Genomic DNA, 19,899 nt, shown 5'->3' on the forward strand with positions numbered 1-19,899 from the left:
ACTATCATTCTGGGGAGCATCTGAGATCTTGCTTCCCAGCAATCCCATCAGTCTGGGCTAAAATAAACTCTTACTAAAATTCTCTACAGGTTTGGATGTTTCTTAGGTCGACAGTAGAAATAAAACCTCTGACCATCCAATGTAGGAGAGGACAACCTGTGTATGTCAGATAGTTTGTTTTTCTTAAGGTTTTATAGCAGGAATGAGACATACTATACTGTAAGTAAAACACAGCTTGCATGTAACTATAAAAACACCTAACTTTTGCCCTGGCTGCTGTGGCTTAATGGTTAGAGCATCAGCCTGCAAACCTAAGGGTCTCAGGTTCAATTCCCAGTCAAGGGAAGGCATGTACCTGGGTTGCAGGTTTGTTCCCTGGCCCCCAGTTGGGGCAAGTTCTGGAAGCAAACAAGTGATGGGTCTCTCTCTCTAACCCCCTCCTTCCCTCTCTTCTATGCTCTCTGAAAATCAATGGCAAAAATATCCTTGGGTGAAGATGAACAATAAAAAACCCCAAAAAATTTTAAAACACTTAACTTTTAAGAAAACCCCAAAATAAAACATGCAGATTTCTAAATTAATTTTAAAGTAAAACATGAAGATATCTATGCTATTTTAAAACTGCATTATTTTACATGACTAATTTCTAAGAGAATTTTAAAAAATAATTCAACTTACAAAAACTCTGTATGAACATCTAAAACTGAATTTCTGATACCAGCTACTTCTGAAATTGCCTAGCAATGCTCTCAGAGTCCTAGTTCCTGCTATTTAACAACCCATCTGAAATTCTTAAGTAAAGAATCCACAGCAGGAGAGTGCACTACAGCTGTGTTTTTGACATAATAAACTCCAAATAAAGATCTTAGTTTACCCCAAACCAAGAACAATAGAATATGAGGTCTATAATAACTCTTCTCTCTTTCCAATATACACCACTGGGATATGAATGTGTGTATGTCTATAAGGGTGTGGCTAGGCAGTACGTGGTAACAAACATGAACACCAATTTGAAATTAGCATTTTACTGGGTACAAACACATTGACATTGAAATGATGGTCATGGTTTAAAAAAAAACACACCACCACACAACTTAGAAAATACAAGTAGAAGAAAAACAAAAATTGCCCATAATCCCTTTATGAAGAGAAAATCATGTTTAGCAAACTAATGGATACCCACCTAATATTATACATACATATGAATGCGCATGCATATACATACATACATTTATTTATTTATTTATTTATTTACTTACTGTAATGATACATTAAGTACTCTTGGTAAATAGTTTTAAGAAATTCAGTTTAAAACTGTGTACTTAAACTATATTAAACATATTTTACTGCTTATATTATTCATGCAATTATAAACAGAGTTTAATATTTCTGAAATAGATCAGATTGTATTCAATGGTAATTAACTTTAGCCAAAAAATAATAATTATCTTAGAATTAGTCTAGGTTTAAAGAAAACAGCTACAATGAGAGATGAGGAAAAATTTTAGCATGGAGCTCATCTGATACTCAGTCAAGTAAACTGAAAGGGTTAAGAGTTATTTATGATGTTTTAACAAATACCAGCTGCAAACAAAGGAAAAGCCATTAAAATAAATTGAAGAAAAAATAGTTGGGGAAATTGGTTCAGTTTGGCTACTGACATGGCTCAGAATCCATGCAGTCGGAGAGGATCTAGATCTGGGCTCCTGTCTTGGCACTACTAACATGCTAACTGGGTAATTTTTTGTTGTGGTGGGTGGTCCTGTGCATTGTAGGATGTTTATTTAGCAACATGCCTGACCTCTACTCAAAGTGGGACCACTCTGATGTGACAAACAAAAATGTCTCCATACATTGACGAATGGCCCCTGGAGGGCAAACGCCTGCTGGAAGAGAACCACTGCTCCAACACAGAAACCTCCAGCTGGATCCTCACGTTCCCCGGCCTGCCTGCCATCCAGATCCCACTCCTCCATTAGAATCTTCCATCTCTACTGTCTCTACAAGTTGTTCACATTTTAGGGAAGATACATTGGGATTCTGGCACATTAGTATTTTCTATAAAAATTGCCAGCACCTTGAAGACAAGGGCCATATCCAAGAAAGGCAGAGCCGGCATTCAAAGACTGTTTCAGCCCTAGCCAGGTAGCTCAGTTGGTTAGAGTGTTGTTCCGACACACCAAGGTTGCAGATTGGATCCCTGGTCATGGCACATACAAGGATCAACCAATGCCCTGCCCTGGCCAGTGTGGCTCCATTGTCTGGGCAACATCCCTTGCACTAAAAGGTTGCTGGTTGCAACATCCCGGTCAGGGCACATGCCTAGGTTATAGACTAGATTGGTGGGGGGGGTGTGCAGGAGGCAGCAGATCAATGTTTCTCCCTCTCCCTCTCCCTTCCCCTCTCTCCAAGAATCAATTTAAAAATAAAAAAAACAAACAAAAAAAATGATGCCCAGCCAGTGTGAGCATTTGACCCATGAACCAGGACTGGGTCTGATTCCCAGTGTCAGGCAGGAAGAAGGCAGCCAATCAATTATTCTCTCATTATTAATGCTTCTATCTCTCTCCCTCTTCCCTCCTCTCTGAAATCAATAAAATTTATATTTTTAAAAAGGATCAACCAATGAATGCATAAATAAGAGGAACAACAAACCATTCTTTCTCCCTCACTTCTCTCTAAAATCAATCAAAAAAAAAAAAAAGGAAGAAAAAGAGGGTTTAAAAATAACCAAAAAAACCAGGAAGACAACATGATTTAAACAATGTTTCAGTTAAGATTTTTTTCTGTACTAAAGTATCCTGGAGTTTCCCCCCCCCCCCTTAAGATTATTAATAAAGTAGAATCATTTTGTTCTCCATTGATGTATCATTATTTAATATTTACCACTTCCACACTAAGCAATTAAAACCATGAAGCATGTATTTAATAAGACCAAGGCTCTGACCTGAGTTGGAGCCAAAATATATACTTTATTAAGTAAATTAACTCAGGATGAAGTGCAACTGCCACATATATTCATAAAGGCCATTCATACCTATAATTACATCAGTCAAGTTTGGCTTCACTCTAATTCTCAATATTTATTTCTGCTTACTCTGGCAAAGGATGCAAAATTTATCAGCCCAGGTCTTTGTATCAGTATGTAAATATTAAAGGTCTTTGTATCCGTATGTAAATATTATACAACAAACAAAAATCAAACGTTCTCATTACCTAAGGCCAAGGTTAAACTATCTTATCTGCTATGTAAAACATTTGATAGAGATAAAAGCCACAACAAGTGCAAGTTCATTACCTGGACTAGAAATCTGGTCTCGATATTTTGGAACTTCATCATTCAGAGTCTGAAGCATAACCCACATTGTGAATGTGAAGAGTGCAGCCAGGAACCCATAAAAGACTAGGTAGAAGAGCAAGATCAAACCTGTAAAAGAAAATAAAACTTATGAAATTTTGGAGATACACACATAATTGTGTGCGCATGTGTCCAGACTAAAACCAAGCCAACCACGGCAAAGTCAGGATTCCAAGCTTGCCATGCACACAGCCAAAATGTCTCCATATTCAGAATATGAATTTGCCCAAGCAAGGAGTGTTTCAGCAGGTAGCACCCACCCATCCTGTGACCCGCTCCTCTCCGCTAATACATCCAAGTACAAGTAGCTTCTACAGAGCATTCTCTAGTTCAAGGTCAGAGCTTTAAATTCCACCACAAAGGGGAATGTTTCCCAAACTGGAACTTGATGCCCTCCAGAACGATGAAAGATGATTTTAGGTGGGACAAACCCAATCTGTACATGTTCCAGTAAGTGGCAAACAGAAAAGAATTAGTACATCAACCCATATTTCACACAATAATTATTTGCATAAATTTAAGTGTTGAAAAGTGATTTAAAAGAATAGCCAGGAAATGTGTAGGAAGGCAAATCATGAAGACGGTATCTCAATGAATGAAGTTTAGGAAACACTGGTTGAATGGAAGGCTCATGCAAAATTGAAGAGGACAAGGCCAGAAACAAGCACCCCAACCAATGGGACGTCACTACTCTACTGCTGAGCACAAACAAGAGAGAGCAGATGCAAGGCTCCACATCAAGGGCTTAATCTGTTTTCCTTCACAATCTGAAAGCACTATGATAGATCTATCCTAAACCAGTGATTTGTTTTGAGAACATCTAAAAATAATTATTTCTCTCAAATGTCTATATTTGAAGTTCTAACATCAGATGTGGTCACCATCAGAATTACATATTATAATATTAAAGTCACACATTTATAAACATTTAAAAATTGATCAAAAAATATTGAACAAAGCTTCAGGTATAGCAATAGTGAAGAACACTTAATTCCACACAGTTGATTAACATCAGCTTTATTTCCCACTCTTAATAACCTACTTTTTTGTTTTCTCACTCTATTCTAGCAGAGGGGCTAGAGCAGGGTTCCTAACCTGGAATCTATGGACTTCCTCACCCCCACTCTCCAGCAAAGATTAACTTCAGTGCTTCTGAAGTCTTCTGTAATAACATATTTCTAAATACCCCCCTCCCCCCCCAGCAGCTCTAAACATTCTTCTGATTCTCAAAAGACCCCCTGACCTCAAAGCAGATTGTGGCAAAGGCTAGGTAACTTTTATTTCTGCAGGCCAGGAAACTGTCTCCCTTTCCCTCCCTTTTCAAGTAATGGTGAAATAGTTAACATACTTGCATTTTAATTTAGATTAGCATTCCCCCTCCCACCCTGCCCCAATTACCAGGAGGCCAAAATAGGGAGCGAGAGGACAGAAGGAAGAAAGGAGAACATGTCACCTTCAGACAGCATCACTTCCCTACCACATGCAGCAATCCTGTTGTAGAAAAAAAAAAGGGAAGACCAATCTCAATGAAGTGATCAGCGAAGTACAGAAGGAAAAGAAACACATGCAAAGCCCAAAGGCTAGTTTAAGACACAGAGGAGAGAAATGAGTCTTTCAGATCTAGATGTTTGTTGGAGCCACCGATAAAATCCTCCACATTGCAGTCCAGAGTGGACAAATATAGAAATTTAACAAGTGTGGGCTGTGCTTCAATAAAATCTCATACAAAAACAGATTGAGGATATAGTAGTTTGTCAACTAATGCAGTGGATATTTAAACTGGAGAAGTTCCAAACAAAAGTGATGAGTATAATTATTTAGCACCATTTTTAAGTCATCTCAAATATTTTTTTATCGTACCATTTTCAAAACTTGATTTTAAACTTCCAGGAAAAATACTGTAAATAAAATTTATAAACATGGTTTTGAGAACATTCTATTCACCTCTGAGTGGAATTGCTAGGTAACTATGTGTAGCCTTTTGAGTAAGTGCCAGACTGTTTTTCAAAGCAGCTGAACCATTTTACATTCCCACCAGCAGGGTTCCAACTTCTCCATAACCTCACCAACACTTCATACTGTCTGTTTATACAACCATCCTAATGGGTGTGATCTGCATTTCTCCAATAGCAGATGATATTGAGTATCTTTTCATGATCTTATTGGCTATTTCTATCTTCTCTGAACAATTGTCTATTCAGATCTTTGGCCCATTTTTAATTTGGGTTGTTTGCTTACTTGAGTTCTAAGATTTCTTTACATATTATAGATACAAGCCTCTTGTCAGATATAGGATGTACAATTATTTTCTCCCTTTCTGTGGATTGTCTTTCCACTTTCATGACAATGTCCTTTAAAGTCCAATTTATCCACTTATTCTTTGGTTGCTTGTGCTTTTGGTGTCACATCAAAGACACCATTGCCTAATTCAAAGTCACGAAGACTTGCACCTATGTTTTCTTAAAACTAATGAGCATGGCCCTAGCCGTTTTGGCTTAGTGGATAGAGAGCGTCGGCCTGTGGACTAAAGGGTCCCTGGTTCAATTCCAGTCAACAGCACATGCTTGGGTTGTGGGCTCTATCCCCAGTAGGGGCGTGCAGAAGGCAGCCCATCAATGATTCTCTCTCATCATTGATGTTTCTATCTCTCCTCCCTTCCTCTCTGAAATCAATAAAAATATAAACACCCCCCCCCCGAAAAACTAATGAGCATGTATTATTTTAATAATATATACACACACATGCACTCAAATTTTATATATTTACTAAAATAAAATGATGGCGGCATAAAAAGATTAAACAAGATTAAATAACCTGCCCAAGAGTAACCTACAAGTAAGAGAAACACCCAGACCACTGGCTCTCTATGTGGTATCTTACTTGGCCTGCTCTCCCTGGAATCCTCAGGTTGTTACTTTTTTGTAATAAAAACTCCTATTCTCTGAAAAATGTATCATTCAAGCAATCTGTGTTACTCAAGGTGATAGAGATTTGCATAGAATAAAACTGTTCCTTCCCTTCAAGAGTTCAGCTATCATATTGTGATAGACATGTAAAGCAAGAATAACAGATATCAAGTGTTAGGGGGTAAAAAAACCTCAGAAAGAATTAACTGTCCATAGTAAGGAAAGGGAGTTCATCAGGGAAGGCCTCCCAGGAATAAGCGCGTTGGCTCACCAAAGATGGAGAACAGGAGCTGTACACCTAATACAAAATAATATTGAATGTAAACTGTAATTTTGAAATTTTAATTAAATTCAATAAAAAATAAATGGAAAGCAATTATATGATTAAAAAATAAATTAAGAAGAACAGAGGAAGCTCTGTATCAAAAGCTACATGACCAGATGACTCCACAGCAGGAGCAGCCAGGTGAGTAAACTGTGCTCCTTCCTCCAAACATACATGCTCTCTGGTGCCAAGCAACTAGGAATAGTAGCAGCAACATCTACTCGGAAGTGGGAGCAGGGAACAAAGGTCTTAGGCTTAAAAAGTGAGCAATGTCCTAGATCAAGCATGTCAAACTCGCGGCCCACAATGAATATTTTTGCAGCCCAGCCAATATAATGGCATGTAATAAACGTTTTAATAAAAATTTCGTAACTTCATTTTTACAATATCCTGTTATACATAATTATTAATAACCAACTAAAACGTTCGCTAATGACTGATTACTATAATCGTGTTGCATTCATTTCCCTTATGTGCCTTACACGCAGGTGCACCATTTCTCTCCACTAATACTAGCAGCGAATATTTTAGCAGCCAATTGCCACGTCATTAGTCTTGTACTGACTTGTTTTGTGTGCACAACAGGAAATGTTTCCCTTTCAGAGTACAAGAAAAATAGGTTTATTTGCATTACAGTTATTAATTTGTGCAGTTATTCAGTGTCTGATAAGTTAATGTTCAAGAAAAAATATTAATTTTTTTAACATATTTTTATTGATTTCAGAGAGGAAGGGAGAGGGAGAGAGAGATAGAAACATCAATGATGAGAGAGAATCACTGGTTGGCTGCCTCCTGAATGTCCCACACAGGGGATTGAGCCTGCAACCCGGGTATGTGCCCTTGGCTGGAATTGAACCTGAGACCCTTCAGTCCGTATCCACTGAGCCAAACAGGCTAGGGCAAGAAAAAAAAATATTAATTTTTATTAAAATGTTCTATCATGTTAACAATTATTCATTTATTTCAGCCCTTTGTATCCAGCATGTCTCTATCAAAATAAACCTACGTTTCTATAAAAAGTGAAGCTTTTGCTTTTTTTGCGGCCCACATAAACTTAAACCTTGTTTATTTGGCCCGTGTTAGTCTTTGAGTTTGACATGCTTGTCCTAGATGGATTGGTAAAACACCTAGGAGGACCACAGAACCAATAATTACAAAATATGTGAGGGAAAAAACTAATCCAGTGAAGTATCAAATTCAACAAGGAAAGTAACTAACACCTGAAAAAACTGGGTCATAACAGCAAATACAGCAGGGAGAGGAGAAGTGTAAATATAATGAAAATATAAACTAGAAGGTGAAAGAATGGTATTTTAAAAATTAGTTTTCATATTTTGATTAAAATGAAAAACTCAGTAGATAAGCTGAGGAGCAAGTGAAAACTACCCTGCATGTTCACCAGATGCCCAGTGATGGCCCAGGCTTGGACAACTGAAAGTATCATACACTCCTGGGGGGTGCACCAAAACACAACACAAAGCTATTTTATAAAACACTCTGACAACTTTTCTAAAAGTGGGCAGACCATATCTATGATAAAATTCAGCCAATATATTCCTAGATGTTTGACCAAGAAAAATGAAAGCACATGTTCAGTATATACTCACAGATGCTTTATTTGTAATCACCAAAACCTGCCAACAACGCAACTGCACACACCAACAGATTAATACATTCTGCCTTATCCACAATGGAATACTATTCATAAACTACTTCTCAAAATTATGCTGAATGAAAGATGTCAGTCCACTCTCCCCAGAGTACACACAATACATGATTCCATGCATTTAAAATTGGAGAAAGCACAAACCAAAGTGTTAAAAAGCAGATCTATTTTTGCCTGGAGACCGGGGGAGACACAAAGGGGCTAGAGGAAATCTGGGGGATATGAATATGTCAATTATCTTGATTAGAGTGAGTTTCATGAGCACAGTGTATGTATGTGCTTATATGTGAGTATATAACAAAACTCAAGTTGTACACTTTAAAGACCATGTATCAATTACATGGAATAAATTTATTTTAGCTATGGGAAAAAACAAAAACTTGAAAGAGTTAATCGAGAGCAGTGGTTCTCAACCTCTTGGCCCTTTAAATACAGTTCCTCGTGTTGTGACCCAACCATAAAATTATTTTCGTTGCTACTTCATAACTGTAATGTTGCTACTGTTATGAATCGTAATGTAAACATCTGATATGCAGGATGGTCTTAGGCAACCCCTGTAAAAGGGTCATTTGACCGCCAAAGGGGTCGCGACCCACAAGTTGAGAACCACTGATCTAGAGAATTGACCAGACAAAGAAAAAAATCAGTGAGCTGAAGGATCAAGCCAAGGTATTCTACAACACTGGACAAAACAGCAGAGGGGGAATGTATGTATGGAAATTGTTGAGATGTGGGAGCCAGAACCAGAATATCAACAAATCTAATAGGAATTCCACCAGAAAAGAGGAAAGGGAAGAATGCTCAAAAAAATAACAAATTTTGTATCTAGATTGGCAAAGATTAAAAAATACTGGAAAACATTCTCTATCTAGACACAAACTGGTGATATTTCAGGACACCAAAAATAAAGACAAAAATTCTTAAAGCTTCTAAAAAGATATAAAACAGCCCTGGCCGGCTTGGCTCAGTCAATAGAGCATCGTCCTGCGGATTGAAGGGTCCCAGGTTCGATTCCGGCCAGGGGCACATGCCTGGGTTGCGGGCTTGATCCCCAGTGGGGGGTGTGCAGGAGGCAGTCAGTCGATGATTCTCTCTCATCATTGATTGATGTTTCTATCTTTCTCTCCTCTCTTCCTCTATGAAATCAATAAAGAAACATATATTTTTAAAAAAGATATAAAACAGGTTACCTAAGGCAGAGAAAGAGAACAGATATCAGATCTCACAAAGTAAAAATGAAACAATATGTTCCAAACTGAGGAAAAACGAATTGTGAACTAAAATATCAATCTACCAAGAAAACAAAAGAACATTTCTAGACATACAAGGACTCAGAATTTCTACCCTCAAATCCTACATGAAAGAATCCTATATAATAAAGAACTAATATGCTAATTAGACCGGGAGGTGGAACAACCTTCTGGAACCACCAGTGGGCAGGGGGTGGGGCTGTGAGGCAGGCGCGGCTGCAAGAGCCTACTCTTAAATTTAAAACACTCCGAGTTATGGAATTCTGTAAACGTATGTATAAAGAGTGGTTTTTAATGTATCAGAAATGTATAAAGTAAATTCATAGTGATTACCTTCTGAATAAGGGAGGGACTGGAATTTCTTTCCTAACCAGGTCTAAGGAATAATTTACATACAATAACTTTCATTGATTTCCACTGCACAACTCTAGTGAATGTTGACTGTTGTATAACCTGTGAAACCACCACTATACTAAAAATGCAGAACACTTCCATCACCTCCAAAAGATTCTGTGTTCTCCTTGGCAATCCCTACACCTCCGAGTCAGTCAATGATTTCTTTGTCACTGTATTAGTTTGGATTTTACATCAAGTTAAAAATTTAAATTTGTTTAAATTTAAAAACAAACTAAATTCCCCAAATAGTATAATAACAATAATTTAGTAGTCAAATAATAAAAACATTCTCAAAGTGGGTTTAAAAGATTCCAGTAAATGCTATTTATAGAAAATCTAAAATTAAAACATAATGGTTGAAAATAAAATGGCTCAAAAATAAATGAAGTTGTGGTATTTTTACTGTAAGCAAACTAGAATTTAAGTCAAAAAGCATTAGTAAGGCAAAGATATTTTGTATCAATAAAATGTAAATAAAAATCAAGACAGCATAATAGCCATGAACCTTCATGATGCTAAGTGCTTAAAATATATAAAAAAGAATTACAAAATTCAACACTATCATAAGTAGAGATTTTAACATACCTTTAAAAAAAATCCTCACCTGAGAATGAATGAGTATATATATATATATATATATATATATATATATGCACACACACACACACATCCCCCAGAAGATGTATTTTCCCACTAATTTTTAGGGGGGCAGGGTGAAGAGAGAGGGAAAGAAAGAGAAAAATGGGTGTGAAAGAGACACATTGACTGGTGAACACCCCCCTTCCCCACACACACACACCACAACAGACCAAGGCTGGGGATTCTGGAGATTGAACCTTCAACCTAGGTCCTGGGCCAATGCTCTGGCCACAACAGCCCTAGGGCTTAACATACCTCTTGAAGATATCCACAGGGGAGCAAACAATACCAAAAGACCAATATTTTTTAAACACAACTAACAGTGTTCTAATATATGTAGAACATGATATCGACCAGAAAATTTATCAGAAACATTGTTTCAAATTGATCATAAATTACAAAAATGAAAACAAAAATAAAAAACTAAAGACACATTCACTAAATTCAAAGTAAATATAATTAAAATTTTTTTTTAAAAAATAAACTTCTAAATAATCCTTGGATTAAGAAGAACAAAACCTGAAATACTAAAAATTCAAAACAATAATGTAGTCAGAGCAGAACAAAAAGGAAAATCCATACTCTTACAGGCACTCATCAAAAAAAGGGGAAGACTAATATAAAAGCCAGGATTTTAATTTAAGACTAAAATAAATTCAAGGAAAGTGAGCGATTTAAGATAAAAGCACCATTTAATACAAACAAATGCAAAAAAAAAAATCAATTTTCAAAAAAATACTCTTTTCTACACATAAACCATCCTTCCTGTTATGTTTCATAAGTTATTTAAGTGGTTTTTAAAATATATATTTCTTTATTGATTTCAGAGAGGAAGGAAGAGGGGGAGAGAGGAAGAAACATTAATCGAGTGCCTCCTGCATTCGCCTCACTGGACAACAAACCTGCAACATGGGCATGGCCTCCTGGTTCATAGGCTGACACTCAACCACTGAGCCACTTCGGTGGGGCACCTAGTTAGCATTATGCAAACACCAAAAGTGGACAGCACTCACACAAACCACACATTTATTCCAAACACTTACATAGAGCAATTAACGACACAGGACTGGAGATACAGATCAATAAAATATAATATCCAGGAAGGAATCCATGTAAAATGAATATTTGCATGTAACAAAGCTGGCATATCATTATCAGTGAGGAAATATTTTGGAGTAAGTGATTAGGAGAAGTTTATAAAAAATTGTTAAAATTTGTGATGTTTATTTAAAACAAGGAGAATTTTAAAAATAAACAAATTAAGAGACAAATAGAGCAAAAAGATGAGTGAGTGACTGAAAAAAAATGGAAACTGAGTAAACATAAAAATATGCTAAGTTGAATTTTTAGAGAAATTGGAAATTAAATGAACCAGATACATACCAGCATCCCATAAAACTGGCAAAATTTTTAAAGAGTGATGATGTCCAAAGCTCAGAAAGTTGAAGGGAAACATGTTTTTTATCTGCTGCTTGTGGGAGTATAAACTCATACACTTTTTTAGAGATAGTCTATTAATAATAAAAAATAAGCACATATATGTATATAAATATATGCTACACACTGCTAATTCCATTTTTCAGTATCCAACCTAAATAAATAGTTGCACACTGCAGCAATTTTACGAGAAAAAAATGGAAAAAATCTAAATATTCATCACAAAGAAACATACATGTATTTTGGATATATATTATGTGTGTATACACACACACACACACACACACACACACACATAGATAGATATCTACAATGTGGAATATTATGCAACGATTCAAAGGAATAAGATAAATCTATGTTTATTTACATGGAAATATGGCCAACACATAGTAAGTGGAAAAAAACAAAGAGCAAATTCTAGAAGATACATTTTTCCTATTACTCATGTAAACATGGAAAAGAAAATTATTCTTATATATTCTACACACACAGATATACATATATAAATACATTGAAAAAAGACTGGTAGGAAAATTGATAAACAATCATCTTCAGAAGAGTCCACGATTGGGGGAAGGAAATCAAGAGAAACACAAATGTATTCATGTTTTCCTTTTTCTCCAAGATTCAGTTAGGAATATTTACAAATATTCATAAGAGTTGAACAAAATGTAAAGACCCATAAACCCACCTAGATTCTCCAGTTTAACACTCTTATTATACATATTCACCATTTATCTAATATTTTTATGCATTTTAAGTTGCAGATGTCAGTAGACTTCACCCCTAAACACTTTAGCACCCATATTAACTAAAATTGAGAGATAAAAATTACATTAGTGAAACATACAATTCTCTAATGTACCAATAGGCGGCTTCTGACAAATGCATTCACTTATGGTTCAACCCCCTCCCAGTCAATCCCCGTGCCTTAAAGGCAAACACCAATTTGGGCTTTTTTCCCATCATAGGTGTTACTTGTTTTAGAATTTCACAAGTGAAATCATATAGTATGTATTCTCTTTGGTAAAGCTTTTTTAAACTAAGTCGTCCAGGTTTTGTGTTATCTGTAGTTAGTTCCTTTTTACTGTTGAGTACTATTCTATTGTGTGGACATACCAGTTTGTCCATTCTTCTGCTGATTCAGGACACTTGGGCTGTTTCCAGTTTGGAGCTACTATGAATATTCCTATACAAGTATTTTAGTGGATATATGCTTTCATTTCTCTTGAGTAGACACACGTAGGAGTAGAGTTGCTGGGTCATGGAGTAGAGGTATATTTACTTTTGTATGAAACTGCCAGACCTCTATCCAAAGTGGATACAGCAAGTATTATATTTTAGAAAGTATTACAGTTAATTAACAGTGGTTACCAAGGGTAGAAGCTGAGGATGACAACAGACTTACTGATTATCCACATCTGTATTGTAAAAATCCAAACAATGGTATTACTTTGTTATATGAAAAGAACAAAGCCAAGAGTCCACATCCCACGTAAGACCAGTTCAGGCTTCTGAGGTCAGCCCAGAACACTCTTAAGTTCTAAAGCAGAGGTCAGGAAACCATGGCTGCTGCTTGTTTTTGTAAATAAAATATTGAGAAACAGCTAGGCCTATTCGTTTATATATTGTCTGTGGCTACATTAAAGCTACAATAGCAGAGCTGAGCAGTTGCCACAGACACCATGTGGCTGGCAAAGCCTAAAATATTATGTGGTCCTCTAAAGAAAAAGTTTGTCATCTCTTGTTCTAAAGCATTTACATAAGTTTTGTTTTTCATTTCAAAGTGACATTTGAAACTGTCTCATGCAACTTTTCTCTTATAGAGGAAGCTAAGACCCAAAGATTTTAAATGAGTTATCTAAGCTAAGATGGAGATGTGGAACAACATTTAGGTCTATATTCTGAGTCCTAATCAGATCATCTTCTTAGTATTTTGTGTACTTCTCTAAGATTCATAAGTAAAAAATGTATTTATCCCAACAGGCTCACTTTTACTATGAAGCCCTATCTTGAAATTTCTAAATGAATTATAAGTTTAGTAGGACAGACTCATTGTGAGCTAAGGGGAATTATGCCTTCATGTACATGTATGTATACAAATAAGACTTTCAGTGTGTAGCTATACCAATTGACCCAATACTCCCAACTTTAGCCCAAGCAATAGGTGAATCACAAGCTGAAACTAATTAAATGACAATTTGCTCATTAAAAAAGTAGTAAAGGGGAGCATTTGAAATTGTGCTCCTCAGCATATATCATCAGTTTGGCCCAAATAAATGCATAAAAATTCTCTTAAAAAATAAAAATAAGGGTGTACTATGTGCTAATTATTGTAGGGATATAAAATGCAGATGTATATCATACTGTGAGAACAACCAGTTAGTAGGAGCAATCCTAATAAATATGCTAATTAACCCCCATGCCATCGCAAAGATGGTGGCACCCACAGCCAATAAGGAATATGCTAATTGACTGCCACACCCTCAAAGATGGTGGTGCCCACAGCCACAAGATGGCAGCGCCCAGTCCCCTCAGCCCCCCAGGGCAGGCCTGAGGTGCAGGCAAGCCTCGGATGGCAGCTGCCCAGCTGCCCGAGGCTTGCACTGCTGGCAGTGGCAGCAGCAGAGGTGTGATGGGGGCGTCGCCTTCCTCCTGCCTGAGAGCTCCTGGACTGTTAGAGGGGGCAGGCTGGGCTGAGGCCCCCCCATTCCCTTCAATGCATGAATTTTCATGCACCGGGCCTCTAGCATAAGTAAATAAATAAATATAGATATAAGCAACTTTAACCCAGGATACAAATTTTTAGGTTCCATGTGAGATAAATGTGACATTATTTTCATCTGGGGATCATCAGAGACAGCTTAGGGCATGGCTGCCAATCAAGCTAGGTCTGGGTAGGGAAGAATTTGTGATGCAGAGAATGGCCTGGGAGAGGGAATGAGTAGGGTATTCCAGACCAAGGGTCTTCATCTACACCCATTTGAGTAGAACATGTGGTGAATGGGAAATAAGGTGGGAAATGACAGGTTATAAGGCTGGAAATTGAGTTTTAAGACAGCCTGGAATGCCAGGCTGTCTGGAACTTATTTAAAACTTCTGAAAGCAGAAGGGATCCATAGTTTTGGGGTATGGAAATAGCATAATCAAAGCTGCAGCCTTAGACATAATCTGATAGCACTGGTTTAGGTCACAATGACTACAACTGATTCCTTGGATCTTTTGGGGATGCAAATAGGTTAAGAGCCAACCTTCCTAGAGTCAACAACACTATTACTTTTTAAAAAGCTGGAAAGGCATTTGTCTATGTTAACTTGGAACAACTTTTAAAAAAGCTCTTTATCTGGTGCTTTAAGATTTTTAATCAGAGAATTTATAAGAAAAGGCACGACCAGATCTTGATAAAGGGGCAGAGTTTGGTGGGAGTCTTAAAAGCTAAGAAATTTCTAACAGGTGGTTACTAATATGAAGCTAGAAAATGATCACTCAGGTTTATGGGATATGCACAAAGCGACTGGAATCTGAGAGATGTTAAACCAAGAAGTAAAATCTGTGAGTGGTCTTTGGAGTTGTTTTATGAGATTGCAAGGAAAGACCAAGAAGAGAAAACAAGGCCAAAGACAACACCTGGGAAATATATATTTAGGAAACAGAAGAAGAGCAAACAGGAAGGAATCAGGAAAGAAATGTGTAGAAAAGTATGGAGTTGGTTAAGGGTATAAATACAAAGGGCCACATTTTATGTGCCAGTTGCTAGCCAAAGAAAAGTACCTTATGCTTTGGACAAGGGTCAGTTACAAAGTCATACCTTACCATGGCACCAGCAAAATACTAAAATTTAGTAAGGGTCATAGATAAGCGCCAACTCCACAAATGACTCAGTAACAAGGTGACAGATATGTGGGAGGCTAAGTTAGAGAATTCTTTTCAGAAATATTAGTAATGGCTGAGTCTCTCCTGCAAGAGAGAAAATGATACTATTAATTACGCCCTCATTAATTTTGAGAGTGAGTAAGCTTGAAAAAAAAAAAAAAAAAGCAATAAAGCAGGAGCTGGGAGAACCAAATAATAACCCTGGTTCTGTTACCCTAATCAGATGCAGGACCCAGGTCACAAGCTCAGCTAAGTCTCCAACAAGAAGGTTAAGTGGAAGCTTCTTCAGAACACTGAGCTTCTGTGAAAACCATCAGTGCTATAGCAAAAAAACCAAAAAAAACAAAAAGAGGGGCGATGTGCAAACCTTGGTGGAAGTGTTACACTATGATACACCAACACCACCCAGGACATGAAAAACATGTTGCAGAAGACTAACATGGGAACATTTCACAATAGTGTTCATTCATTCAATAGATTTTTATTACATTCCTAAATGCCAGGCAACAGGCTAGGTATTAGGGAATCAAGATGAGTAAGACATGAATAGTAGTTTATATAGTCTAGTAAATGGGAAACAAGTCATAAATGCTATAATAGAAAGTGGTGGTATGGGAGCACTTGATCCAGTCTTAAGGCAAAGAGGGTTTCAAAATGTTTTCCAGAGATCAGGCTATCTAAGCTGATACCTTAGTAGCCATACCAAGGTGAAGGAAAGAGGCTCAGGAGCTAGGAACCCATAGTTTCCTAAGAGAGAATTATGTGGAATGGTAAAGATGATAGGAGAGGAATAAGCCAGAGAGATTATAAAGAGAGCCTCTGAAGACAAGGGAGATTTACATGAAGAGGTGCTATGAAATGAAACATCCAACTAAAGATTTCTAACAGTTGGGAATCTTAATATTGGTTATAATATATAAAAAAGCATATGGACTAGAGGTGCAAATTTGGGAGTCCTAACACAGAGATAATACATAAATTCCAGCAGAAATGTGGACAGTGCCCACAGAGGTGATAAAGAGGGCCAAGGATACCCCCACCACATCAACCTCTAAAAAGGGGGCAGAGGAATAAAAACATTACCCTTAAACATTAAGTGATGGAACTAGGCATCTAATTGTTTATTTAAAATTTTTATGTATTATACATTTAAAAATTTTAATTTGCATGTAGGAAAAAAACTATTAAAATGTTAACAGTGACTATTCTAAGTGGTTAAAGACTACAGGTGATTTTATTTCAACACAATAAATGCATAATTAGAATATAATATAAATATATCTTTCAAAGTTAAATGGATTTGCCTTCCTCCTATTACACAATCAAGTAATAAATGACTCGTTCCTAGTCACTTATAATGATAAAGCAAGGACAAGATAGGAAGATTTTTTAAGTTCTTTTATTATAGCTAACTTAATTCTAGAGATATAAATTCAAATTTCAACTGCAAAGAAAATCAAATTATTTCAGGGGTTGGGAAATTGCTCTTTAATAACAGTAAAGCACATATAATAGTAATTGCAATGGTGTCTGGAACGCAACACATAAACTTACCCCCTCCCCACTAGCACTACCGGTCCAGAAAGTACTGTTTCCTGCTGGGTGATGGCTTAGCATGCCTCTGCTGCTACCTCTGCCACACCCACCAATGACCTTCATTTATAGGCTGCACACAGGGTAAGGCAAGTTCTATTGCTTTCCCAATGGTGCAGAGTTCTGTAAAGTTTAATATGTCACACTCCACAGGATAAAGAACAATACCATACAAAACTAAGTGATACCGGGAAAATAAACACACTCGCCCCTGGGGACCTCTATAGTCAGACACCCAAGGTGAGATGGTGTCTGATATCCAAAGCAGAGCATTTACTGAGGCATGACCCATAATGGGAGCAGTTGACTGAGAAAATGCTACTTCATTGCTCTAAAATCATGAAAGAGAAGGCACATGAGCAAACTATAGGTGTTAAATAGTTTGGGTCCAGAATCCTGATTCTGCTTGTACATCAGTAACTCAAGTTTTAACTTAATCCCATATAATAAAGAGCTAATATGCTAATTAGACCAAACAGCAGAACGACCATCTGAGCGACATTCCTGATGAAGCCGGGCTGGGAGGGCCAAGGCAACCAGGGCTGCAAGGGCTGAGCCCCTTGCACAAATTTTATACATTGGGCCTCTAGTAGTAATATAAAGCATCTATTAACAGATGATCTAAAGCTAATGAATTCCAAATAAGCCCACAAGCAGATGTCATTAGATGAGGTCATGTAATGTCATAGTTTTTCTAGCCTTGGAGAGCCTCTGAAGGCCCAGAGATTCTGTCACTAACTCAGTGAATTTTGACAAGTCAGATCTGTGGGTTCAATTTTCTAACCTATGAAATGATGGTACAGGGCTAGGTTAGTGGTTTTCAAGCTTTTCTGACTCTGAGCCACAATAAGAAATACATTTTACATTGGGGTATCTATATATACAAAATACAGAAAAGTTTCATTAAGTAGCATCTTTCCATAGACTCAACTTATTAGGTAGAATAAACTTTGGTATTTTTACCATTCTATTTTTTAAAAATGCCAATTGCAACACATGGTCCATTACCTACAGTTTAAATAACACTGAGTAAGTTCTAGGCCAGCCGTGGGCAAACTACGGCCCCCGGGCTGGATCCGGCCCGTTTGAAATGAATAAAACTAAAAAAGACCGTACCCTTTTATGTAATGATGTTTACTTTGAATTTATATTAGTTCACACAAACACTCCATCCATGCTTTTGTTCCGGCCCTTCGGTCCAGTTTAAGAACCCATTGTGGCCCTCGAGTCAAAAAGTTTGCCCACCCCTGTTCTAGGCTCTCTTTCACTATTTTCATTCTAATTGTATTTAATGCACTTAGGCTTAATATTAGCAACATCAGCCACAAAGGGCTAAATTTTCTTTGTCCTGTTTTCATAAAATAAAAAGTAGCACCTAAACAAACAAAAAAGGGAAAATAAAAGTGGCATCTATTTATTCCTGACGTGCCCTTACTCTTCTGCCTAAGAAACCAGCACTACGGTGTTCCCACCACGAAGGGCTGTTTTCTGACCATCGTGTGTTTTTCTGGGGGCGCCCATACCTTTGTACAAATGTGTAGATTACACTTTCCACGGCTTCAGCTTGTGAATAAAAGATGCATCGATTGTTAAAAAACAAAACCCCCAACTCTAAGCATACTTTGATCACCCACAAAGTGTGCTTTAGGAGGCTGTTATGAATATCAAATAAAGTGATTATAAGTATTTAAGCATTTTAAATTGCTGTAACGGACCTAGCCAGTTTGGCTCAGTGGAGAGATCGTTGGCCTGCAGACTAAAAAGTTCCATTCTGGTCAATGGCACATGCCTGGGTTGTGGGCTCAACCCCCCAGTAGGGGGCGTGCAGGAGGCAGCCAATCAATGAGTCTCTCATTATTGATGTTTTTGATCCCTCCCTTACTCTCTGAAATCAATAAAAATATATTTTAAAAATAAATAAATAAATTGCTGTAACCAAGTATAAGGTATTAGTCAGGTATTCAAGTGGTTATTCAAAATCCTTACATCTAACACTTAAATAAAGCTATGTGATGTAACAACATGCAGTATTTTCACTGTATCTCAACTGTAAATGGCAAGCATGTGTGCTTTTAATATATCTAATGAACTTAAGAGAGGAACCTCAGATTAACAGGACAAATGCACTGAAGACTGCAATATAAAAACTAAAATCAGGAGCATCTTAAATGAATGTCTTTATAAAATTCCTGGGGGTAGAAAAGAGGACTTTCTTTATACAGCAGTAGACCCAACAACTTTACCAATATCAAAAAAAGATATTAACCACCCCTTCACCAGTTACATTAAATTCAAAAGCAACTAGAAAAAATTTTGCACAAATGAGTTTTTTCCTTAAATAGTTTAACACGTTTTCAAAATGCAAAAGTTACATATATTATACTTGGCCTAGAAATTCTACCAATAAAAATATCTCAAGGAAATAAGTTTGTTAACATGTACACACAAAGATAAAG

General features: G+C 36.9%; 1 protein-coding gene across 2 annotated transcripts in view; it reads right to left on the reverse strand.

The window, feature by feature from the left end:
* Positions 1-19,899, reverse strand: part of ATP1B3 (ATPase Na+/K+ transporting subunit beta 3) — a 39,559-nt gene that overhangs the window by 16,646 nt on the left and 3,014 nt on the right. The window contains exon 2 of one of the 2 annotated variants that reach the window (XM_081106154.1): positions 3,299-3,403. In XM_081106154.1, coding sequence (XP_080962280.1) covers positions 3,299-3,403 — 105 coding nt within the window. Of the gene's footprint in view, positions 1-3,298; positions 3,428-19,899 lie in introns of both variants that reach the window. The other variant, XM_081106153.1, reaches the window with a different exon arrangement.

This window comes from Myotis nattereri, assembly GCF_964212035.1.
Source record: "Myotis nattereri genome assembly, chromosome: 14".
NCBI lineage: Eukaryota > Metazoa > Chordata > Mammalia > Chiroptera > Vespertilionidae > Myotis > Myotis nattereri.